Below are 26,157 nucleotides of genomic sequence, written 5' to 3'. Positions count from 1 at the left end.
CATGCCTCAGAGATGGGGTGTAAATCAAGGTTCCTCTGACTTCAGAGCCAGTCCTCCTACTGTTCCATACTATCTCCCATTTGATTGAGATCCTGGGATTTCAGCAAGGGACTAGGTTGAAATCTAGTTTTCTATATACACAGAATTTCTAGATACACATTTCGATATGTACAGAAATTGCTTGTTTTCTCTCAAAGAGAACCCCCCCTCCCAGACTTCCCTGTGTGTATTGGGACAAAACAGGGGATTGACATGTACTGAGAGGTGAAGCATCAAGATCATTTCTAGGCAGACTGGATTCTGATTACAGCCCAAAGCTTAGAACACAAGATTTAGATCTCTCTTGTTGATTTCAGTCAAGGACTAATCCTCAGGGTCCAGCTGCCTCTGAATGGCCCTCGTCACTGGGCGCATCGCTGGCCCATAGCAAATGTACCATCCTCAAGTAGGAATAACCTGGATTTGGAGAAAGTGGCATCAGACCCCTTTTATTATTCTCTCATGATATTTACATGCACATGTTCATGCATGGAAATTTCCTTTGGGTTCTTTCCACCCAAATATGAAGGAATAGCTAAAGAAGATAATGCTCAGATGATGGGGAAAGATGAGATCATTTATAAGTGGCTTGTTAAAGAGAACATCATTTTCCTGATCAGCGGTAACGTTGTTGCCTCTTCAGGAGTTGGCGCTATTTATCATGTTATTACATATTTAAGTTTTTTTTTTCAAAGTAGAGTTATTTACTCAACAGACTGTGTATATAGACTATTTAAAAGCAGATTTTTGACCCAATAGACTGTACCAGCTCCATCTATCGTCTCAATGAGCATATGGGGACTCCTAAATATGCAGATTATTGACACAATAGACTGTGAGGGCTGTTCACATCCTCTAACCACGCACATTTAAAGTCATTTGGGGATGATATGTTTTCAGGCAGGCGCATATGTACAATACAATACCCACAGATAAGAAGCACTGCAGATGGAGGGCATGATGGGGGTGGGGAAGGGAGGCCTGGCAGGAATTTGATGATCCTATTAATATTACTACAGCTGTCTATCTGTCCTTTCATCTGTCTAAATCTGAAGGTATCACTCTCTCACACATCCATTCTGGAAAAAATGTCCCAAACACCAAACAATAAGAAGCCAATTTGGAGAGAGGTGAAAAGGTTAAAATAGCATGTCACATTCACTTAAAAATGTGAATAAACATTTTTAGATCTTTGTTTTCTCTCTCTCTTCCTCTCTCTCTCTCTCTCTCTCTCTCTCTCTCTCTCTCTCTCTCTCTCTCTCTCTCTCTCTCTCTCTCTCTCCTCTCTCTCTCTCTTCCCCCCACCCATCCCATGTTAGATAAGAAGTAGGAGAGAGGAAGAATTTACCAAAGGACAACCAGAAAGCTAGAAATCAAAAAAGGAAAATGGGCAAGAAGCAAAATAGAAAAAAGACCAATGAAATCATTGGAAGGCAATTTATTAATGTACACTGCATGTAGGAGGAAATATGTGATGGTTGGAAAAAAGAGGAATTCCATTTGTTTGGCTTGACCCCAGGGGACAGAATCATGACAGAAGTTTGGCCAGGCAGATTTTGGTTCATTGTAAAAGAAAAACTTTCAAATGCTTTGAGCTGTCCAAAAATGATATAGGTTGCCTTGTATGTGACTGGGAGTAGAGGGTATTAGGGGGCAGTTAAAAGGGAACTAGTAAGTTCTCCTTTGCTGGAGATCTTCAAGTAGGGACTGAGTGACTGCTTTTAGAAGATGTTATAGATGGGCTGAATAGATACTAAAATCCCTTTCAACTGAGATTCTGTGAATTCCATGAAACTCCTCCCCTTGATCTTTCAGGTTGTAGGTCAGATTTAGATAATTTTGGAGATTCTAAGATGACAAGTTTTCTCATTCATGCACCTCTCCTAGAAACAGAAAGGGTTCCAAAACAGTGTTCTTCATATGAGTGTTCTCAGCCTGAAACCAAAGTGCCACTAATCTCATAGGAATTTGATTTCTTAAATTATAGATTCAGAAAGATATTGGAGTCTTCCTTAACTCCAAGAGTTTGGGCCATTTCTAAGAGTAACTTAATCTGTCAGGCCAATGAGGTTTGGGCCCAAGATCAGATTGTGGTTGATAGAGAGTACCTCATTTTAAAAAGCTAACACACTTAAATAAGAACTAAAATAGGTCAGCATTTAACTGTATCACCTGCTTTGTTTAAAAATGCTAATCCTTTTCATCATTAACTTGCCTCTTTTGTTTATTGTAGCACAAAAACACTCAACCAAATTGGAGGATTTAAATAAATCCATAAGGAATTGATGAGAGAATAATATCCTGAACCCACTGAATTTTTATAACCAAAGTATGAAGAATGGATAATCAAAATCCTGAAAAATCTCAGTCCTCTGGGCTCTGTTCTCAGGGTACTGCCTGGAAAAGAAAAAAAAAACTTTCTAAGTTTTGATCTTTCTTTTTTAAAACCTTTACTTTCTTTCTTAGTAAGAATTCTAAGACAGAAGGGCAAGGGTTAGGCATATGGGGTTAAGTGACTTACCCAAGGTCACCCAGCTAGGAAGTGTCTAGGGTCAGATTTGAATCAGTTTTGCTCTTCTAACCTGGTGTCTATAATGATAGAGTGTGACCTGTTTGTCTCCAATACAGTAGAAACAGCAGATGGGGTGTAATTATCTCATCCGCCAATAGCCATTCCACAAAACTATGAGTGTTATTAAAAGCTAACTATGAGTTAAACTATAAAGGGGATAAACTTTGCCAGGCCTTATGTATCTTTCCCCTATTATTTGGATTCCCTGTCCTCCCTGGCTACTCAGAGACTCTTTCTGGAGACTCTACAGTGACAATAGAGCTTCATGCAATGCAGTTTCCCTTTCTCAATTTTTGAAATTTCCCCTACCTATGTCAGACTATTCTCTCAAGATCTTACTTTGTTCTTTGCTAACCTGCTTTAAAAAAAAAAATTCATCCCACTTAGTGTGCAAAGGAGTGATCCAGAATTAATATGTTATACTCCCCAGGGGGCTTCTTAGTCCTTTCTCACTCCATCAGCAGCTAGATTATAGAAGCAAAATATGAGCATAGCTTAAATTTAGAAAGAACCATCTTGCCCAACCTGCTCATTTTACAGAGGAGGATCCCATTTTGAGTTTTCTTGGCAAAGACACCAGAGTGGTTGTAAGGGGCAAACTGGAATATGAACACGGGTCCTCTGGTTTCAAATATCTACCACATCATAGAATAAAGTACCATCTGTAGAGTGGATTCCCATTCTGGAGCTGAAGTTGGAATAGAGAGGCAGTGTGTTATGGTAGAAAGGACACTGGGTCTGGAATCCAAAGACCTGTGTCTTTTCTATTTGCTATGAATGCTGTACAAACTTGGATGAGCCAGGCTCTCTCAGTCTCAACAATGAAATTAAGCAAAATGGATTAAATGATTTTCAATTCTGAATGCAATGTGCATATATCTTTTGAGGTCTCTTCCAGAAATGGTGCAGTCAAATTCAAATAGAAAGGGGGCTCACTAAACCATATGAAAGGATCTCTGCAGGCTTGGGACTTAGAAAATCACTGATCAGCATTATTGATGTTTTACTATATTCTCATTTTGTGAAACATTTCCCAGTTACATTTTAATCTGGTTTGAGCTGTGCTCAGGAATGTTCTGGTCTGTATTTCTTCTGCCCTCCAGTTCTGTGATTCTGGGATAGGTGTGGGGTTCAGTCCTATAAGATGCGCTCAAAAGACACTGTTCTGTTGGTCAGAACTTCCTTGACTCTGTAAGCTGATTTGTGGCATTGAAGTTAGGGGGATGGATGCTGGTGAGTGCTAGAAACTCTTCCTTCAATCTCAACCAACCTTCCCTTTTCACTAAATTAATTTCATTGTAGAAGATTCCAACACCAGAGAGGTTTGGAGGTTCCACTTCAGCAGGCTTGAAAAAGCCTGTGGAGGAAATCCTGTCTTGACAAAGGGTTGGGCCATAGGATATTAAAGGTCTTTTCTATCTTTGACGTCATTAATTCTAACAAAGCACAGTCCCCACTGAAGAAGACCAGGCCTTAGAGTTGCTAGTCAGGGTCAATTTATCTTCTTTTCTGGCATGTTATTGTTGTTTTCTTTCTTTTATTTTTTTTTTCAGTAAGTTGGAGCTCTAACCATGAACTCGGACAAAGGGCCAGGTTAAATTTTTTTCTTTTGTTAGCTAATGCAGTTAGACGTTTTCAAGAAAAAGCAATGAGAAGTGGTCATTATCCATTATCTGCATGAAATATTTCAGAGAAAGAAATAGATTTTGCCAGAGAGAGAGAGAGAGAGAGAGAGAGAGAGAGAGAGAGAGAGAGAGAGAGGGAGGGAGGGAGGCAACATTTTGAATTCAAGCCAGGCAAAGAAGGAAGAAACAAGATCACCTTCTAGCTCGGTGGGACTGCTGGACTAATGATGTTATTTCAAGTGAAATTGGACTATATGTCTGAAATAGTGCAGATGGTGTCTTGGTTTTACATGAATTGTGAAGGTTATTCTGGACAATGATCCACTGTCCCTTTTCTTGGCAAATACCTAACTTTCTAGTCTCAGAAAGAATTAGAAGAGAACATATATATCTACAAACAAAACTGTAACTACTCATGGATGGAAATTTGACCAAAAGTATTTTCTATTCTTTGGAAAAGCAAAATGTTAAAAATAACAACTTTATTTGAGGCAAATCCTAGTCTTTGTTAAAAGAAAAAGTTGGTTTTCTTTTGTCTATTTTTCTTCTCCCATACATGATATATTATTCCCATTTTGCCATTCTTCTTCTATCACTGGAATTCAAACATCAAAGTAGTGTTTTCCAGAACAAGGGTCAATTTGTAAAGCATCTGCAGCCCTTCCACTCTCTTTGAATGCATTTCTCTCTCTCTCTATCTCTCTGTGTCTCTCTCTCCCCATCTCCCTCTCCCCCCCCATCTTTCTCTCTCTCTCTCTCCCCTGCTATCTTTCTCTCTCTGTCTCTGTCTCTGTCTCTGACTCTGTCTCTCTGTCTCTGTCTCTGTCTCTGTCTCTGTCTCTGTCTCTCTCTCTCTCTCTCTCTCTCTCTCTCTCTCTCTCCTCTCTCTTCTCCCTCTTCCCCCTCTTCCCCCTCTTCCTCTCTCTCTCCCTCTCCCCACATATCCTCCAATCTTAGATCAAACCTCCAGGTACCTGAGGAGAAGAAATTTTCCTAGACATCTTCTTGACTTTGTGTGATTCATTTCTTCAACTTTGAAGTTTGGGTCCAGCCAAGTCAAGACTCCCCAGTTAAAAAGTTCTTCGCTCCTTTTTAAAGGGCTGCAGGGAGAGGAAGGAGCATCCCCATGATGAAAGTACTTTAACATTTGTAGATTGTTTCTGTTAAAGGGTACAAGACAAAGATAATGAGCTTCTTATGCAAAATGGCCTAAATTTAAGTAACATCCTCCAAATAGCATAAACACCGATATCTTTCATGTGATATGACTGTAACTGACTCTGAGCTCTGCCTAGAGTATCTAGGCTTTTAACTTTTAATAAGATTTCTGGATCAATGAGAATGATAACATCCCTAATCTAAACATTTAAGTAAATTCAGATGGAAAGAATATTGGACTAATTGAGTCAGAAAAATGGGCATTGAGAAGGCACCAAACCCAATGCTTTAAACATAACTGACAGTCAATAAAAGTTTACTTAAGTGATTCTTTTTCTGTCTTTGATTGTTTGATTTTTTAAAAATAAGTTTCTTCATCCCTCTTAAAAGATTCATTGATTTTTAAAACTGCAGTTAATGTCAATAATTATCTGGCCAAACCTAGGTCAGCTAGGTGGATGAATAGAGCATTGGATTTGAAGTCAGGAAGACAGATTCAAATCATGTATAAGTCACTTCCTGGGTAAGTCACAGCCTCTTTGGGTTTCAGTTTCTTCACCTATAAACTAAGGGGATTTAATCTTATGACTCTAAATATTCCTTCCATATATAAGCCCATGATCCTATAATTCCCTGGAGTTACAGGAGGAAAAACGGAGGCACAGGAAAGTGAAACCAATGACCCAAGGTCAGTCCCAATGTCAATAATTTAATTTAATTTAATTCAAAAATTTAATCTTGAACATAGATCCTTCAACCCTTGTTTGAATGCTGTTTCTGCTAGACCACAAACACATACATACATACACACACACATATATGCATACACAACAATTATTGTTATTTTGACTTTTGGCATCAGACAAAATATATATTGCAACTCATAATGATAACTGACAAAAGAAACCCTCTTAAGGGTAAGTAAATAATATCTTGTACATATATGTAATTTTAAAATATATTTAGATATTATTACATTGAATAAAATACAAATTCATTTCAAAGTATTACTGATTTCAGAGTAGTTTATCATCATCATCATGTATTACCACAATTAGTGAAGAAAAATGTAAAATTCTATCATGTAAGAGTCCATTAACTTTGATTTTTTTACATTTAAAGTGCTATCTTCATATTCAAAATCATCCTCATACTTTCCTGATTCTCCCCAAGTGTTCTTGCCTCCACCTAAACCTGCCTTAACTATTTTGTATATATTTGTATATGTTAACTTTATATTTGTGCTGCATATTTTTATATGTACTCTCTTTCCAAGTAGAATATAGATTCCTTATAAGAAAAGATTGTTTTGTTCTTTGTACTCACATTCCCAGCACCTAGCACAGTGCCTGGGATATAATAAATATTGATTGGAAAGGTTAGAAAACTCTGCTACACCATGCTCTGATTAGAGGCAGATGTTTGGCTAAGAGAAATGAGAGATAGTTCAAGCATAGGGATGTCATAGAAGGCAGAAACAAATTTTGTGGTGAGGAGGATATGTCTCTATTTCTTTCAGATGTAAAGTGGGAAGGGTTGCCTATCTCACAGGCATTTTAAGTTATGTTAAAGTATAAAATCCTTTTGATCCTTGAAGAGGAAAAAAAAACAACAAAAATCTAAGATATTTGTCCTCCGAGACCCTTAAATTGTAGCAACACTTACGAATTAAAGTGGGAAAATTAGAATTAGACTACAATTCCATATACCTGAAACTAGGTATTCCTTACCCAAACTCTGTTTTGCTTTATTATGGGATTATTTCTTTTAGTAGAGAATTTATATAGAATTGGCTTTGGGCCCATCTTTACAACTCCCTTATCTCTCTGCCTTATTGTGCCTTTCTAAATGCATCTGACCATCATGGGCCTGGATGAATGATAGCCCATCTTCCTTTATGGAAACCATATTTTTCAGAGAATCACAGAATCTTAGGGATGAAAATGACTTTAGAAACTGTCCAGTCTTATTTTACAAATAAGGAAACTGAGTCCCAGAGAGATCAGTGGCCCAAGATAATATAACAAGTTAATGACAGAGCTCAGACTTTCAATCTGATTCTTGGAGACAAAGAAATAAAGAAAAGTCCAAAGGGCTGTGACAGAACAGTTTCAAGGTGTAAGTTACAATGACTCCTCCAAGACTTTTCTATAAAGAAAGGTGGCATGAAGTACTTGGATTTTTTCTTTTCTTCTTTCCTTTCTCACTGTACTTACACTCATATGCACATACAAAGAAGTTCTTTGTTATTTTTTTTTAAACCCTTACCTTCTGTCTTGGAATCAGTACTGTGTATTGGTTCTAAGGCAGAAGAGTGGTAAGGGCTAGGCAATGGGGGTTAAGTGACTTGCCCAGGGTCACACAGCTGGGAAGTGTATGAGGCCAGATTTGAACCCAGGACCTCCCATCTCTAGGCCTGGTTCTCAATCCTCTGAGCTACCCAGCTGCCCCCAGAAGTTCTTAGTTATAAAGAAGAAACAAGAGATATTGTTGCATTTGATGACCTTCAGAAAGCTCTCAGCACATGGATACAGGCCACTTATGGGTCTCTTGATATACAGACTCCTCATTGTACCTGCTTGTTCCTTGACATGCCTTTAAAGAAAGAACACTATTTGCTTGGTTCTGCCATTATTCATTTGTAGGAGAGAACAAATTCTTCCTGATCTGTGTGTACAAGGCCCACTTATGCTAATGAGTTCCATGCACATGTCAAGAAAAATATGAGCATGTTAAAGACCAAAATTAAAAAATGGACAGAAAATTAGGTTTTTCTCTTGAGGATAAAAAGAAAGTTTTGTGGACCCCAATTGCTTCTCTAGATTGCAAACAGTGCAATAGATGAAGGTTTGTATGTGGATTCTCTATAAGGACATCTAGGAGTAATAGGAACAAAAATCTGAGTTCTGGAATAGTTCTTGTATGGGGAGAAAGCTGCCCATGTTGCCCCTAACACTGCCTTGTTTATGTCCCACAAACCTATCCTTGGAGGAAGGAAACATAGCAGCCTCCTTGAGTACCTAATCCTTATTTTGCTCAGGCTTACAACATGAAGACCAGTTAGTGCCCAAATTATACACATTAATAGCATATATTTTTAGACTAGAGCCACCAAAATATTAGAAGCTCTTAATAGGAGATCTATAATTTTGTCTCATAATCTGGTCTGAATCCTTTCGGCCCACAAAGTGAAATATTCTATGACTGATCAATGGGGTCCTTTAAATGCTTCATGAGGCTTTATATCACTATTCACAGATTATGATGTAAGAGTGGAAATTATTATAACCATAACTGAGTATGCTATAAAACAAGACTTCAGTCAAATGGACTTTGTTTTGAAAAGTTGGATTTCTAGAATTGCTATTTTCATTCATATTATTCCCCCTTTACTACCATTATTATGACTGTATTTTTGCTGAAAATATCATATTGTGAGACCAAGTCAACTATAAGAATATAATCCTAAAAAACTTGATATCTCGTATCTTCCACCAGTAAATTATTTTATACAACTTCATTTAAAATCACTGCAACTAATATTTAAGAAATAATACTATTGAAGCTGTAAGGTTTATGTACATTTCTTATCCATGTGATGGAATAGACTATATTTACCCATATTACATATGACATATATTATAATCTGTAGTATACATTTTGATGTTTTGGGGAATCAGGCCTGTCATTTCATTCTTATAGAGAATTCTCTGTAGGAAAACTTCATCTCCAAATGCAGATATGCAACCATACTATAACAAAATTTTAGAGAGTTGCCTTTGGAGCTTAAGTTGAGAGCTTAAGCAATTTGGCTAGAATGCCACAAAAAAATGTGTCCGGCTGTTTTTAGACTCATATCTTCCTGACTCCTAGACTGTCTCTTTACATATAGTATATGTATAGTTTTTGTACCATTTAAAAATTTTTAACATAATAAAAAGTTGCAAATTGTCTTTAATGTTTTTAGTATTTTCTATGGCTGCTAAATTTTCTCAGGTACAAGTTTTAAAACAAACATTAACTATCAATAAACCATATCATAAATAACTCTGCCCCTCACTTTTAACATCACCTTACTTAAATGTTTCGAAACTTTGTCTACAATATAGCAAACTGTGTTTTACAATAATTTCTGATCATATTTTTAAAAAATCTATATCTCAATATTTCAAGGCAGCTGGACTTTGTAAGATTGAAAGTGAGACTGTGTACAGAATGCTTCAAGTGAACTCCAGCAAAACTGACTGTTGGGGGCAGCTGGGTGGCTCAGTGGATTGAGAACCAGGCCCAGAGATGGGAGGTCCTGGGTTCAAATTTGGCCTCGGACACATCCTAGTTGTGTGACCTTGGGCAAGTCACTTAACTGCCATTGCCTAGCCCTTACCACTCTTCTGCCTTAGAACCAAGAACCTTAGAATTCTAAGATGGAAAGTAAGGGTTTAAAAAAAAATTGACTGTCATAGGCTTTAAGATACATGGGGGTGATCATCCACCAATAAAAGGGGTCCTTGATGATCACAAAGTTGTGATTCTCATAGAATGTTTGTAACACAGTGGGTAACTAAATAGTTATGGAATACATTTCAATGTAACTATAGGCTGATTAGAGAACCAAATAAAAGTACAAATGCCTAACCATCAATCTCTAAGACACTGCCATTGACGGGCTGATCCCAGCTGTGTCCCACCACACCACAGCTTACATGGAGCATACATCTGCAGCACAGATCTATAAAGGAAAATCATAATCCAGTGAAAGAATGAAAAGGAAAGACAAAGCATAGATCCTAGAGGTCCAAGTTAGCTATCTAGTCTACCCCAGATCACCAAGTGGTTGCTTCTCTTGCCCTTTAATTTCTACTGTATTAAAACATCCAAATATCCAGGAAGATCACATTAGTTTATCATTTGACTTCAAAGTTATAAAATGGGAAATTAGATTCTGAGGCCCTGAAAGAAAAAGTGAATATCAGCTATGTTCCACATGTACTTACCACAACAGATAAAGCTGTTCTAATTAACTTTGAAATAGTATTTCCATCAAAAACTCATCTGAAGATATTTTTAGCATTTAGTTTCTTACTATATATGGCAGGAAGCTTCAGAAAACTTAGAAATGTCCATTTTTTCTTTCTCTTTCCTTGGCATTTTAACTCACATATGGGTAATGTCATCACAACACCAAAATAACTAATAGAGATTCTGAAATTTTAAAAAAATCAGTGAATTAAATGAAAAAAAATTAGTGAAAGTTTGGAAAGTATATGTCAAACAGCCTAGTAGATTGAATGATATTTCCCCCTTTCCAACCAGTTATTCTGGTGTCATTTAGCAATAACCCCAATCAATCAACTGATTGCTTTGTCTATGTAATGCCAAAGAGCTATTTTTGATGAATGAGGATAAAATTGACTAGATATTATGGTAGTGTCATATAAACACCACCACAGACATTGTTACTTGCGTGACTTCATTTGCTCACAGGTGAATTTGCACATGTAGAAACATATATATGTGCAGAGTAGTGATATAATCTCCCACCCACTGATTCTGTTCTCATTTAATACTTCAGAGATCCATGATTTCATCTTGAATATTGTTCCTCTACCAGAACAGATCACAGAGCCATGTATATGGTCTTCAAAATATAAATCAGTCATCAAGAATTTTGAAGTAGATATTATGTGCCTGATATTAACCTGGGAGTACAAATGGAAATTTTTAGAAAGAAATAAAGGGAGGAAAGGAAAGGAGAGGAGAGGAGATGGAGAAGAAGAAAGGAGAGAGAAGGGAAGGGAAGGAGTGGGAAAAGGGAAGAGAAATGGAAAAAGGAAGAATCCTTGCCTTCAAGAGTTTACATTGTCTCATGGAAAATAATACATAAGAAGTCTGTACCAAATAAATACAAAGTTAGCTTTGGGAGGGAGAGTATTAGGATCTGAGTGGAATCAGGAAAGGCTTTATAAGGAAGGTGGTGCCTACACTAGATTATGAAGAAAAGAGAAGAATCTAAGAGGTGGAAGTGAAGGAGGCAGTACATTCCAGGCATGAAGATAGAAAGGGAAAAGACATGAAGATGGAAGATGGTGTATAAGGTATAAGGAAAAATAAGAAAATCAGTTTGGATGGACAGTAAAGAACAAGAAGAGAAGTAATATTTAATAAGTCTGGAAAGGTAGGTTGAGCCCAGGTTGTGAAGTGCCTTAAATGTCTAATAGAAGAGCTGATATTTGATCTTAGAGGTAACAGGGAGAAATCAGACTTTATTAAGTGGGAAAGTGGCATGGTCAGACCTTGACTTTAAGAAAATAATTTTAGCAGCTGTGTGAAGGATGGATTAGAGTGGGAAGAGACTTGTGCCTGAGTATTATAATAGTTCCTGTGAGAAGTAATGAGGGCTTTCATGATTTGGAGTGGAGGCTGTGTGAAAGGAGAGAAAGAGACAAATGGGAGAAGTCAGGGAAATGAAGAGGTAAAAGCAAACACTCCAGACATGGGGACAGCCAAGGGGAAAGTGAAGAAATAAGAAATGGAATATATGGAATATTGTATGAGGAACAGGTAGGGCAGTATTGCTTCACCATAGAATATATGGGAAGGAATAAAGTATAAAAAGAATAGAAATACAAGGAGTCAGGCTGTGAAGAACTTTAAATGCCAAAGACATTTTTTATTTTTAATTTTTATTTATTTATGTTACATTAAAATACCCAGTTAATGCCCTCCCTCTCTTACCCCTATTAAGAAGGCATCATTAGATAAAAGGTATATGTATATATAAAACTATATTTTACTTATTTATCAATTATTTCTCTGAAGATGGGCATACACAAATCATTCTTCCAGCAATATTCTGTTGCTGTATATAATGTTTGCTTGGTTCTGCTTGCTTCATCTTCATAATTTCATGTAGGTCTTTCCATGTTTTTTCCAAAATTAATCTGCTCATCATTTCCTATGGTGAAGTAGTGTTCCTTCGCAATCATATGCCACAATTTCAAACAAAGACATTTTTATTTGATCCTGGAGGTAAGACAGTCATTGAAATTTATCGTAGGTAGTGGTGAGGTAGGAGAGAGGATATCGTGACATAGTTATACCTATGCTTCAGGAAAATCATTTGGAGAGGATAAATGGAAGGATACATGATAGTTGAGAGAAACACAGGGCAGAGAAACCAGGTAGAATAATCCAGGGCCTGAACTGAGGTGGTGACTATGTGAATGAAGAGAAAGTGACAGACACAACAGATATGAAGGAAGATATATGGGATGAATGAAGAGTAAAAAGTCCAAGAGACTGTCAAGGCTATGAACCTGGAAGACTGGGAAGATGGTGGTACTCTCCACAGGAATAGGGAAGTCTAGAAGAGGAGGTGGTTGGGAAGGGAAAGGAAGAAAATGCGTTCTACTTTGGATATGTCAAATTTGAGATGTCTGCGGAGCATCTAGATCCATGATGGTGAACCTATGACATGGGTGTCAGCACTGACACATGTAGTCATTTTCTATGACACGTGGCCACATACAGAGAAGTATGGGGCTGCTTGTCATGAAGGACATTTTTTTCTCAAAGTGACACACCATCCGAATTATGCTCAGTTTTTTGGCGAATTTTGACACACCAGGCTCAAAAGGTTGCCCATCAATGATCTGGATGTTATTGTTGAGTCATTTTCAGTGGTGTCCAAATCTTCATGACCCCATTTGGGGTTTTCTTGGCAAGGATACTATAGTGGATAGACATTGCCTTCTCCAGTTCAGTTCATTTTATAGATGAGGAAACTGAGGTAAACAGGATTGAGTAACTTGCCCAAGACAACACAGCTAGTGAGGATCTAAGGCCAGATTTGAACTCAGAAAGATGAATCTTCCTTACTCCAGGCTTAACACTGCACTACCTTGTTGCCCCACAAAGTCTAGTGAAAATTTAAAGGTGCACAATTAGAATTCAGAAAAAAAACTCTTAGAAATTAATATATGGATCATGTAAGTTTGAGAATCATCTGCATAGAGATGATAACTGAACTTAAGTTAATGACCACATACAAGAAAAGAAAAGAGGACCCAGGATAGACCTTGATGGGGTTCACCCACCATTAAAGGGAATGATCTGCAAAGATTAAGAAGTAGTAGAGTTAGCAGGAAAATCCAGAAAGCATGTATCACAAAAACCAAAGGAGGAGATAATATCCAGGAGTAAAAGGTGATCACCCATGTCACATGATATAAGGAAATCAAGAAGGATAAGAATTGAAAAAAGGACTATTAGACATGTCCATTAAGATCATTAGTAACTGAGGAGAGTGTCTTCCTCTGAATGATGAGATCAGGAGCTAGACTAGAGGGGGTTTAGACAACTCATGTGAGATCATGAGAATTAAAGGCACATAGTACGTATGCATATATGCTTTTAAAGGCATTTAGGAGAGAAGGAGCTAGCAAGGATGATTGGATAAAGCAAGGGTTTTCTTTAGGATTGGGGGAGATGTGGCTATGCATGTATGCAGGAGGGGAGAAGCCAATGGATAGGGAAAGCATGAAGAATGATTTGGAGACTCTCTGTACTAAGTAATTCATCTCTGTATTCAAAGACCATAACAGCTCCTCTCTCCAATCACTGGTTTTAGTGAATTGCTGTGGTTGAAAGTATTTGTTACCGAGTGACCAACCTTCTGGCTCTCAGCCTCTATGCACTTAACTAAGCTTTTCCTTATCCACTAACTGGCTAGTTCTGCATTTCAAACCTTTTTAGCCTGGTAGGATTTGCCAGAATAAGCACTATGCTCTCATGATGAAGCATGACATAAAGACTGATGGATGTTTACAATTCATACTTAGTTCGAAGATCTATTCCTTACCTTATATGTTTCCAGAATTTCACATCTACCCCATCACACACCAGGAGAGAGATCCATAAAACTTGCCTGGAGCACATAGGCAACCTCTAACAAAAGAAGTTGCATTAGAACAACAGAATCTTGTTATAGTCAATGAGAATGATTTATTAAGTACTTACTATGTGCCAAGCATCATGCAAAACACTGAAAAAAGCAGATAGAAGCAAAAAGAAAGATAATCCCTGCCCTTTGGGAACTTATGTTCTCAAGAGAGAGGACAATACTTTATAAAGGGGAGCGAAAAAGCAGTGGTGGAGGTGGAGAGAAGCTCTATTTAGAGGGATATGGAGAAGAAATATGGAAGATTGGGAGAGGAACCAGGAGAAAAGTAAGGGAGTGAGCTTGGCTGGCCTGGATGCTTCTTCAAAATGGAGGGCATGGGAGGGACTCACCAAGGATAGAAGGGGGCCAGAGGGACAAAGAGATCTTCCAGGGTGAGAAGACCACAGAGAAAAAAGGCCTTTTCTGAGCGTGAGAAGCTCCTGGAACGTGATAGAAAAGTCTAAGGAATCAAGAATGGAGCTGAGAGAGGAGGCAACATATTAGGTCATTAAAAACTACCTGTGATCATCCAAGTTACCTATTGTTGCAAATAGTTCTGGTGATCTCAGTTGTTCTTCTTTCTGTGTCAGGATTTTCTCTGAGACTTCTATAAAAAAAATAAGGGCCTGTTTTACCAGGTCCAACAGACAATGCATCACATATAGTAGCAATAGCTAGGTTTTTTTAAAAAATTCATTCAAATTATTTTTAGTCAATTTATTTTAAGAGAAATTCAATAAATTCATTTTTTAAAGAATTCATTTTAAAAGTCAGTCCATTAAATGTTTTTCCTACAGTTAGGATGGAGAAATATGCAAATAATCCATTAGTCACAGGCTGGAAAGAACTAGGACAATTGAAAACAGTGTTTTGGATTTTGAAGGAAAGCTTGTTTGTTAAAGTCTGCAAGTTAATAAGTTAATAATACCTACAGCTTAGTCTATTTTGGCCATTGTCATGGAACAGCAACAAAAAAAGATCCTTCTGACTATAACTTAACAGAATGATGTTGGTTTCTTCCATTAGTTAAGCATTCAAATGAAAGAACACATTGTACATCAGGTTATGAAGTGATTTACATGTGGTCCGATACTTGGAAATGAATCATGGTTAGAGGGAGAGGCAGATAGATATTCATTATACCCCAAGGTTGCCTGCATCTCAAACACCTCTGTACTTTCTAGAAACTGCCAGTGGCAAATGAAATCATTTAAGCAAAGTGAATGATTTTAAATGGAGAATATTAAAATGTATTTTAAAGAGAATCTGGGAATCTTTAGCCACAATTCAAAAGAAAAAGAAAAATGCTCATTCTAGTGGACTTGGCACAATTATATTGTTCTTTCTTGTGGGGCCTTTCAGTGTGTTCTCTTATCACTAGTGTTAGATTTAAGTCTGTGCTATGGAGGGAAAAAAGGACTGCTCAGTGTGAGTTACTCTTCTATAAAGGTTATAGTAAACATGTCAATGCCTAATTAAGCAGAAAATTTTATCTGTATTGTGGGGGAGGGGTTGGCTGCCTCCTACTTTTCTTCTGGAGAATCCATTTATAAGGACAAAGTAGATTGGGAGGAAAAGATGAGCTCTACTATTCAGCATCAGAATTCTAGTATTCAAAAAATATTTCTCATTTCCTCCTGTGTGCAAGAGCTCAGGGTGGACAGATTTCATACCTGTGAGTGTCTTATACGTTTCCAAATCAGCAATTCAGGATGATGGCCATATTAGCAAATCACCATAGCAGAACTCAGTTCACTAGTCCATCTTTTCACCTGATTTCTTCACTTTTTCTTTTTCTTTTTCAGAAACACATTCTCTCTCTCTCTCTCCACTCTCTCAGTTTAATCCCAATTACTAAGAGAAAAGTATATTAGCAATATGCTTTCTGGTTCTTTTGGCTTATACCCAGAGCTATTCTCATTTAGAATTTTTTTTTGTTTTGCTTTGCTTTATTTTTATCTTCATACCTTATCTTATTGTTTGTAAGGTAGACTTCCCACTGGTGGTAGAACAGCTGTGTTTATACATACAAAATAATTTGGAAGAAAAAAGTGTGAGGTTTGAATTTAGTAAACTGGTTATTTGTAAAAAGAACCAATTAGTAACAGTTCATAAGAGCATAAGATTTAAAAGTGGAAAATAACTTGGAAACCATCTAGTCCAACTGCCTCATTTTACAGATAAGGATACTGAGTCACTCAGGGCTTAAATGACTTGCTTTGGATTATTCAAGTAGTATAGCTCAGCTCGAATTTGAATTTATGTCTTATGACTCTAAATAAATGCTTTTTTCCTATGTCAGACATATCACTGAATTCAACAATGCTTTTGATTTTTTTTTTCAAATGACTTGATGTGAATAGAGACAAAACTAAACCAGATGGTCAGTTCAGTAAAAAACAAAAAAATCAGTCAAAACATTTACATTGTGTCACGTGGAACCCTATTACTTTCCCACTTCTTCCTTACACTCTCCTCCAAAAACCACCCCTATCTACAAATGTGTTTTGACTGAATTTTTTCACCTTTAAATTATTTGCACTGTCATCGTGTAGGCATAGTGTTGGACCCCAATCCAACCACCCCATGCCGCTTCTTCTCAACACTATGAATCAGTGAATTAAAGCCGCTTCTTAATTCTTAAACACAGGGCCTACCTACCTGGCCCGTCATGGCATTCACTTCCCTTCCAGTATACGTTCTGTGAGTATGGAAGGAAGCCCAAATCTATCTACCAATTTCCTTTTCGTATTCCTAGGATGGGCTACTCAGGAGTTAAGGAGCAAGGAGGTAAGAAAAAAATACATGGGAGTAGGATGATACAATTCTTATTTTTCTAAACATAGAACTCCATTCTTCATCAACAATAACACATCAGCTAGGCATCCCCCTCGAAACCCAGGCAAAGAACTGAAACACCTGGGTGTGGATTGCTGCATTTCCCATCACTACAGAGAGAATTGCTTATTAATTCCTTTTTATCCCCTCCTCCACATCTCCATTTTGTCCATACTACTACTTTTCCCCTAGCCTGTCAAAAAATTTGGACCCCTGGCAAGCATCATGCTCCCAGCAGCATTTCACATCTACAAATCAAACAGGTAATTGGCATCCCGTGATTTGTACCCACAAATCATGGGGCATCCAGAATCGCAGGCACAAAGTGGAGAGGGCATTTTAAGACTCATCTGAAAATTTCTTCTTAAATCTGTGAAAGCATAATAGGATAGTACCCAAATATTCCGTTCTTATTAAAACCCTCTTATCATTATTTTAAAATGAGTGTATTCACTGAGATTATACCATTTCCAAGCCGACAGTGGAATAGCCTATTCAAATGCACCATCATAACTCTTCCCCAGCCTTTGAGGCCTTAGCCCATGTCTGAAGCCCACCTGCATAGGATCACATACATCAAAATCTATCGACTGCTCAAAATGTAATGTCTCCATAGCCAACCCTCTCATTGTAGGCCTTCCCCCATCTGGCCCCAGTCTTCTTTCCCGGTCTTTTATTGCCCTCCTATTGTTCAGTTGTTTTTCAATCCTGTTTGACTCTACATGACTCCATTTGGACTTTTCTTTGCCAAGATACTGGAGTGGTTTGTCATTTCCATCTCTAACTTATTTTACAGATGAGGAAACTGAGACCAACAGGGTGAAGTGACTTGCCTAGGATGACACAGCTAGTAAGAGTTTGAGGTCACATTTGAACTCAGGAAGATGAGTCTTGTGACTTCTAGCTGCCATGTTATGGTACCAGCCCTCTTCCAGTAGGCTTCTCTTCAACATACAAACCTTCACTTTATTTCCTACGTGAATTTTTCTCTAGTGTAAATGATATGTGTCCTTCTTTCACTACATGATGAACATGGAAATATGTATTCTATAACAACACATGCACAGTCTTGATATTACATGATATGACCTGCCATCTTGGGAAGGAGGAAGAGAACATAAATTACAAAATGTCAGAAAACAATTATTAAAAATTATATTGACATGTAAAATAATTTAACAACATAAAAAGCTTCTCTCCAGTCAAACTGAACTACCACCATCTTTTAGAATCTGAAGGGCTGCCTTAAGGAAATGAAAGGATTTACCCAAGATCATGAAATGGATAACAATTAGAACTCAGAGCTTCTGATTACAAATCTAGTATAATGAAGGTATTTCTTTTTAAAGTACCAGTTCTAAGGCAGAAGAGCATTAAGGGCTAGGCAATTAGGGTTAGGTGCCTTACTCAGGGTCACAAAGCTAGGAAGTATCTGAGGTCAGATTTGAACCTGGGACCTCCCATTTCCAGACCTGGCTCTCTATCTACAGAGCCACTTAGCTGCCTCCCCCCAATTAAGGTATTTCTAATAACTAAGAATGCAAAGGAACAAGAACTTGTTTTGCTTGGTCCCAGAGAGAAGAACTTGGAATTATGGTAGAAGCTGGAAAAATTAAATTTAAGCTCATTATAAGGCAAGACTTCCTAATCATTAGAGACACCTCAAAAATAGAACAGGATGCTTCAGGAGGTATAAGATTCCCTCCTTCTCCCATGCCTCACTTTATCAGTACCACCACTAGAGGTCTTTTAAGCAATAGATGGATCGTCAGTTTTTAATATGTTGTATAGAGAATTCCTCTTAGCTGTGGGTTGGAGGACTTCACTTCTTCAAATTTTGAGATTTTGTGATCCTGATATTTACCATTCACTGACATTTTCCCTTCTGCAATAATTCCTGCCAAAGTTACACAAAGTATTATAGAATTATAATATAGTCATATAATCATTCATTTATTTTTATAAGCCCCTACTTTCTGTTTTAGTATCAAGTATCAAGGGCTGGGTAATTGGTGTTAAATGACTTGCCTAGGATCATACAGCTAGGAAATGACTAAGACCCAACTTGAGTCCAGGTCCTCCTGATTCCAGGTCTGGCTCTCTATTCTCTGAGCCACCTAGCTGTCCGGGGCCATAGATTTATAACTGGGGAAAGGACAACAGAATAAAAGATTATTTAGTAAAATAAAATTTTAATTTAAAATATTTCTAAAGATTTCTAGCCAGAGGAGACCCTCTTGGCTATCAAAACCATCCCTTCATTCTATAAATCAGGGAAATGGGGTCCAGATAGGCTAAGGAACTTGCCCAGGATCACAGAGTTGGTAAAGATTTAAGACAAAATTTGAGCCCAGATCATCCTGACTTCAAAGCTAGTGCTCTATCCACTGTATCACCTTGCCATCCTATATTCTACCACCCTTCACCCTCTTTTTTATAAAAATCTTTGCAAATCTAGCTCAAATACGACTTTTTCTATTTAGATTTCCTAAGATGCCCTCTGCTAAAAATGTCTTCTTCCCCATTCTGAACCCCCAGAGTACTTTATTTCAACCTCTTATGGCCAACATTTCCTTTTATTTTGTGTCCCAATTATTTGTACATGGCTCATCCAAGTACCATACCTACCACAGAAAGTGCCTTGAGAACAGTGCCTTGTGCTTTGTTCATCTTTATGGTCTTGCACCTCAAGAGGCCCTTGATCAATATTCACCAAACTGAAATCCCTTAAGAGAGCCAAGAACTCGTTTGTCAATATGATTCCATGAGAAACATCAGATATGAAGTTGGGAGGGCCTTGGTAGATCGTCTAGCCCAGCCAAGGATAGGCTAGAATCACATTAAGGCAGGTCTTTCAAAAGTTGATTGTTAAATTGTCTGTGTGAGCATTTACACCTTGGAAACCAGAAAAAGTCACAAATTGGGGTTTGATTTAGTGTGTTTTTTTAAATCATTTAGATTTATGAAAGTGATGGGGAAAATGTCCATAATCCAGATGAAACTGAAAAGCCTATCATGTATGCATTTTTCTCTCCAAGAACCATGTGTTTAATTTTTACCATCCCACTGAATATACTCTACCCCACCCCAACTCCTATTTTCCAAATAATTGGAGGTTCTGTAGAGTAAAGATGGGGTAGACAGGAAGTGGGATTTGAACCCTGATCTTGTCATTAAAATCTAATGTAATGAAGGTACTAATAATAGCCAAGTTGGCAAGGATAGAGCTTTCATTTTTATTTCTCACCACCCTTCTTCTCCCCAGAGGCAAGATGGGTCCAACTAAATAGCAATGGGGTTACAGTCCTGCCTGAAAGTCATATCCATGAATTTAGCAACTGTTCCATTATAAACATGTTAGAGTGATATTCCTTAAATGTGAAAATTATTAACTGGGGATTCTGGGAAGTTATAAAGAATTATGATAGCCTGCCAATAAAAAGCCAGTAGACTTCGCAAAAGACATCATTTGGCTTCCTCCTCTTTCCAGTGCTAACAGTTCATAAAAGTGTAGATTAAATTGGCATTCCATTCAGGATGGGAAGCACTTAGCACCAGGCTTGAAACTGGAGTCGAGTCCCTACCCTGTTATTTCATCTGTTCCCCTTCTATTTCAGGTTATGTTCAAGAGGAAGAATTGAAGGAGGAGGAAGAAATCAAAGAGGAAGAGGAAGATGATGAGGACAGCAATTCCGTAGTTCAACTTCAGGGCAGCAACGACCCGGGCACAGATGAAGAACTAGACACCGGCACCGACCAGAAAGGGAGCTTTAGCTACCAGAACTCTCCGGTCAGTCATTTATCTAATCAGGATGCCGAAAATGAATCCCTTTTAAGCGATGCCAGTGACCAGGTGGCAGACATTAAAAGCATATGCTGTCGAGATGCCCAGGACAAGAAAGCTCCCGCCCACCCCAAACTCCAGAACGAAACGCACAACTGCATGGATAAGATGACCGCCGTCTATGCCAACATCCTGTCTGATTCCTACTGGACGGGCCTCGGGCTCGGCCTCAAGTTGTCGAGCAGCGAGCGGAGGGGTTGTGACACACGAAACGGAGGTAACAAAAGTGACTTTGATTGGCATCAAGATGCTTTATCCAAAAGCTTACAGCAGAATTTGCCTTCCAGGCCCGTCTCCAAACCCAATCTTTTCAGCTCTGTGCAGTTGTACCGGCAGAGTAGTAAGATGTGCGGCACCGTGTTCACAGGGGCCAGCAGGTTTCGGTGTCGGCAGTGTAGTGCCGCCTATGATACCTTGGTAGAGTTAACCGTGCACATGAATGAAACCGGTCACTACCAAGACGATAACCGCAAAAAGGACAAGCACAGACCTACCAGCTACTCAAAGCCCCGGAAAAGGGCTTTTCAGGACATGGACAAGGAAGATGCACAAAAAGTTCTCAAATGTATGTTTTGTGGTGATTCCTTTGATTCCCTGCAAGATTTGAGTGTTCACATGATAAAAACAAAACATTACCAAAAAGTGCCTTTGAAGGAGCCAGTACCAACCATTTCTTCAAAAATGGTCAATCCGGCAAAGAAACGCGTTTTCGACGTCAACCGGCCCTGCTCTCCAGATTCTACCACTGGATCATTTGCAGAAACGTTTTCCTCTCAAAAGAATGCCAACCTGCAGCTGTCCTCGAACAACCGCTACGGCTACCAAAATGGTGCCAGCTACACCTGGCAGTTTGAGGCCTGCAAGTCTCAGATCCTGAAATGCATGGAATGTGGGAGCTCTCACGACACCCTGCAGCAGCTCACTACTCACATGATGGTCACAGGTCACTTTTTGAAAGTCACCAGTTCCGCTTCCAAGAAGGGAAAGCAGCTAGTGCTAGATCCGCTGGCCGTGGAGAAAATGCAGTCATTGTCAGAGGCCCCAGGAAACGATACTCCATCTTCTAAACCATCTAGTAATGCAACTTCGGACTGCACAGCACCTCCAGTCGAGCTCAAGAAAGAGAGCAAAAAAGAAAAACCAGAGGAGACCAGCAAAGACGAGAAAGTGGTCAAAGGTGAAGAATATGAAGATACTCGTCAAAAACCACTGGATCCCACAATAAAATACCAGTATCTTAGGGAAGAAGACTTGGAAGATGGCTCAAAGGGTGGAGGAGACATTTTAAAGTCATTAGAAAATACAGTGACCACCGCCATCAACAAAGCCCAAAACGGGGCTCCCAGCTGGAGTGCGTACCCGAGTATCCATGCGGCCTACCAGCTGTCAGAGGGCACCAAGTCTTCTTTGCCTCTGGGCTCCCAGGTACTCCAGATCCGACCGACCATCACCAATAAGTTAAGGCCAATAGCTCCAAAGTGGAAGGTAATGCCCCTCGTTTCTGTCCCCGCAAACCTAGCCCAGTGCACCCAAATGAAGAAGGAGTCAGAGGACAAGGACGAAGCGCAGAAGGAGTATGCAAAGGACAGCCCTCAGGCCGATGCCTCCTCCCTGAGCCACGGCGAGGGCGAGGCTCTCCCCAAGAGCGAGACTCCTTCAGACTCCAGAAAGAACGAGCCTCCTCCCCTGAAAGAGGAGGACAGAGTGAAAGAGAATAGCACTAGAGAGAAATCCCAGCCTATGGAATCGACGGCTTCTCTTAGCAATGGCTGTGCCGCCACCAACCACGCTCCGGCACTGCCTTGTATTAACCCGCTCAGTGCCCTCCAGTCTGTGTTGAATAATCACCTGGGCAAGGCCACCGAACCTCTGCGTTCCCCGTCCAGTTCCAGTCCCAGCTCAAGCACAATTTCTATGTTTCATAAACCGAATCTCAACATCCTCGAAAAGCCAGTTTTGTCTCCGGCCCCATCCAGGCCAGCAAGCGTGTCCAGGCGCTACATGTTTGAAAACAACGATCAGCCCATCGATCTGACCAAATCGAAAAGCAAGAAGGCAGAGTCGGCCCAAGCACAATCCTGTACTTCCCCACCGCAGAAGCATGCTCTTTCTGACATTGCCGACATGGTCAAAGTTCTTCCCAAAGCTACCACACCAAAACCCACCACCACCACCACCTCGTCTCGAGTCCCTTCCATGAAGCTAGAGATGGAGGTGAGGCGCTTTGAGGACGTCTCTTCGGAAGTCTCCACCCTGCACAAAAGGAAGGGCCGGCAGTCCAACTGGAATCCGCAGCATCTTCTCATCCTGCAGGCTCAGTTTGCTTCAAGCCTCTTTCAGACCTCAGAAGGGAAATATCTCTTATCAGATTTGGGTCCCCAAGAACGCATGCAGATCTCCAAGTTTACTGGACTCTCTATGACCACCATTAGCCACTGGCTGGCAAATGTCAAATATCAACTTAGGAAAACTGGAGGGACAAAATTTTTGAAAAATATGGACAAAGGACATCCCATCTTCTATTGTAGTGACTGTGCATCTCAATTTAGAACCCCTTCTACCTACATCAGCCACTTAGAGTCCCATCTAGGCTTCCAAATGAAGGACATGAACCGACTGGCTGTGGAACAGCAAACGAAGGTCGAGCAAGAGATCTCCAGGGTTTCGGTTCAAAGGTCACCGGAAACTATAGCTCCGGAAGAGGACACGGACTCTAAATTCAAGTGTAAGTTGTGTTGTCGGACCTTTGCAAGCAAACATGCAGTAAAACTTCACCTAAGCAAAACGCACAGCAAGTCACCCGAACACCACTCACAGTTTGTAGCAGACGTGGATGAAGAATAGTTCTGAAGGTATGCGTTTGCTCCCAAGGTGAATTGTCAGGTCGGGATTGTAAGGAGCCTTGTAAAGAAGATGTGTTTGCTTAGATGCAGCCAACATTCCCAAAGGTTCCAACAGCATGCCAGTTTGCTGGATTAGGACTTATTTCTTAAGAGAGCAAAGCATTCTAGATGGGTTACAGCCAATTCTCCATTATCCCTGTCAGAGGGGGAGGTGGGGGCAGGGAGGGGAACCAAATAAGCTTAGATACACGAATTTCACAGATTTATCCTCAACCCTCATTTTAGCAAATAGTTTCAACCTCCTCTTCCACCAGCCTTTTTTTTTTTTCTAGAGCTGCTTTCAAGGGGACATATTGGCATTTCACCACCCAACCCTCTGCTAGAAGTTCTAACAAGTGCTTGGAATAGCCAAAAGATGGGCAGCAGGAGGGAGATGGAGGAGAAACTAGGGGCAGACACAAGATACAGACTGGTTAATCAGCTCCTGAATAACCAGAGGCTGACCTTTTTCATTGTTACTTGTATTTAAACACTTTTTATTGTTGTTGTTCTACTTTTAACAGTAGCTATACTGCCCACTTTTGGGGGTGCGGGTGGGGGAGCAGGTATACCTTTTCTTACCCTTAAGAAGAGGCATTTGCACCTGCGACATAAGCGGGTTATAAAAGTTCTTCTGTGCAGTCTATCCAGCTGAAAAGAGAGGAGGCCTATTTTCCTCTATCACTCTTCATATTTCTATGGAATTATCTCATTGTTCCCCTGTATCAAAGGTAGCATCAATGCATGCACATGGAATTTTACTCTCAATAAATAGTTTAATGACTTTCAACCCACCCATTGCCAGCGTGCTCAAGGGTGACCAGCTTCAATCCTAATCCCGTCTTCCTTTGTTCCTAAATGTACCCTATCTGTTCAGCGCTTCACATTGTCATCAGACCCCAGACCACCTACTCCACCTCATAGGACAAAGGTTACATTTGTATGCATAGCCGATCCATTCATTTTTGCCATCTTTGTAATGCTCTCTAGGAAGTGACTCATCCTAGGTCGCTCCAATTGGACCATTTGACCATAGTTATAAACAGGGCTTAGCCTTGGGGAAAACGATGTGGTGGGCATAGAAAGTAGCCCATCTCTTTTTAACTGCTCTTGGTTTAAGTTCCCTGAGCCCTTCTGGTGACCATTAGCCAACCAGGCCTCCCCATTGTACCAGTTTGCTTGGTCCTGCCCTCTCGGGATGCTGACCTTTGCCCCCCCCCCCATTAAAATTCATCCATCCTGCATCCAGTGCTTTCTAAAACAGACAAATTTCCTGGTCCTGATAGATTCACTAATCCAATAAACTATTACACCGGTAGAAAGAAAGAAAATATATTGGCATATATGAAAAACAAATGAAATCAATCTTACTCCAAACTCAGGTTTTATTTAGGCCAGATTTGGGGACAAAGTAAGGCCTTAATTCAAATGGACATAACAATTCATATTAACATGTTCCTGGATTATCCCTCCCAGAGAGCATTTACATTTTAAATAGGCCTTCAGCACTTTAACCCAAAGGAATGTATAATAATGAGCATTTCAGATATCATGGCCAAACTAATGAGGGAAATATTTTGCCAGGGTGGGAAACCTTTTTTTAACCAGTCACATTACACCATACAGGCAGCATCCTCTGCCTACTTATAAAGCCAACCCTGTTTATAACTATGGCACATGGCAGTGGCCAAAATGAACAGACTGACCATTATGAAGATGCGTCACTCAGGACTCTGCACACGATGGGGGTGGGGGTGGGGAGGGGGCCTTAGAGCTTTTGGTCAGAAAGAAAAAAATCCCACTGCTCTACCTGCTCCTTTGGCCCAAATGAATCCTGTTGTTCCTTTTGTTTGCATGTTTTTACCATGTTAATTAAAAATGATTATTGCCAGACTCCTGCCGGTCTTTCCAAGCTTCATTTGTATCGATTTTTATTAGAGGTGAAAGATAAGCCGAAGTACACCTACTTGGGAGGTTGGGGGCTCAGGCCTGTTTATCTGATTTGTAACAGGTTAAGGTCTCCATAACTCAGCATTCTGCTGTTTCTTGCCTTAAAAAGCAAGAACATGAACTGAATACCCAGAGGGATGCTTCAAATTCCCTAGCAGTGACTGCACCACAGACAGAACAGCAAATAGTTAGTGTATTCATTATATAATCAGGATGAAATTTCCACCTGTTTGGTTTGTAGACATTTTAAAAATCGATATCACTGCCAAAATATTGCAATATACAAATAGGAAGTGAGAGATTTAAAA

At 39.5% G+C, this 26,157-nt stretch overlaps 1 protein-coding gene across 2 annotated transcripts in view; it reads left to right on the top strand.

Annotated features, from left to right (window-relative positions):
- Positions 1–25,792, top strand: part of TSHZ2 (teashirt zinc finger homeobox 2) — a 277,271-nt gene extending 251,479 nt beyond the window's left edge. The window contains exons 2-3 of one of the 2 annotated variants that reach the window (XM_007475717.2): positions 20,791–23,869; positions 24,193–25,792. In XM_007475717.2, the coding sequence (XP_007475779.1) occupies positions 20,791–23,861 (3,071 nt within the window). In that variant the 3' untranslated portion in view covers positions 23,862–23,869; positions 24,193–25,792. Of the gene's footprint in view, positions 1–20,790 lie in introns of both variants that reach the window. The other variant, XM_016422848.2, reaches the window with a different exon arrangement.
- The last annotated feature ends 365 nt before the right edge of the window (positions 25,793–26,157 follow it).

This window comes from Monodelphis domestica, chromosome 1 (assembly GCF_027887165.1).
Source record: "Monodelphis domestica isolate mMonDom1 chromosome 1, mMonDom1.pri, whole genome shotgun sequence".
In the NCBI taxonomy this organism is placed as follows: Eukaryota; Metazoa; Chordata; class Mammalia; order Didelphimorphia; family Didelphidae; genus Monodelphis; species Monodelphis domestica.
Note: the sequence above shows the minus strand (reverse complement) of the source record. Positions and strands in the feature narration are given on the sequence as shown.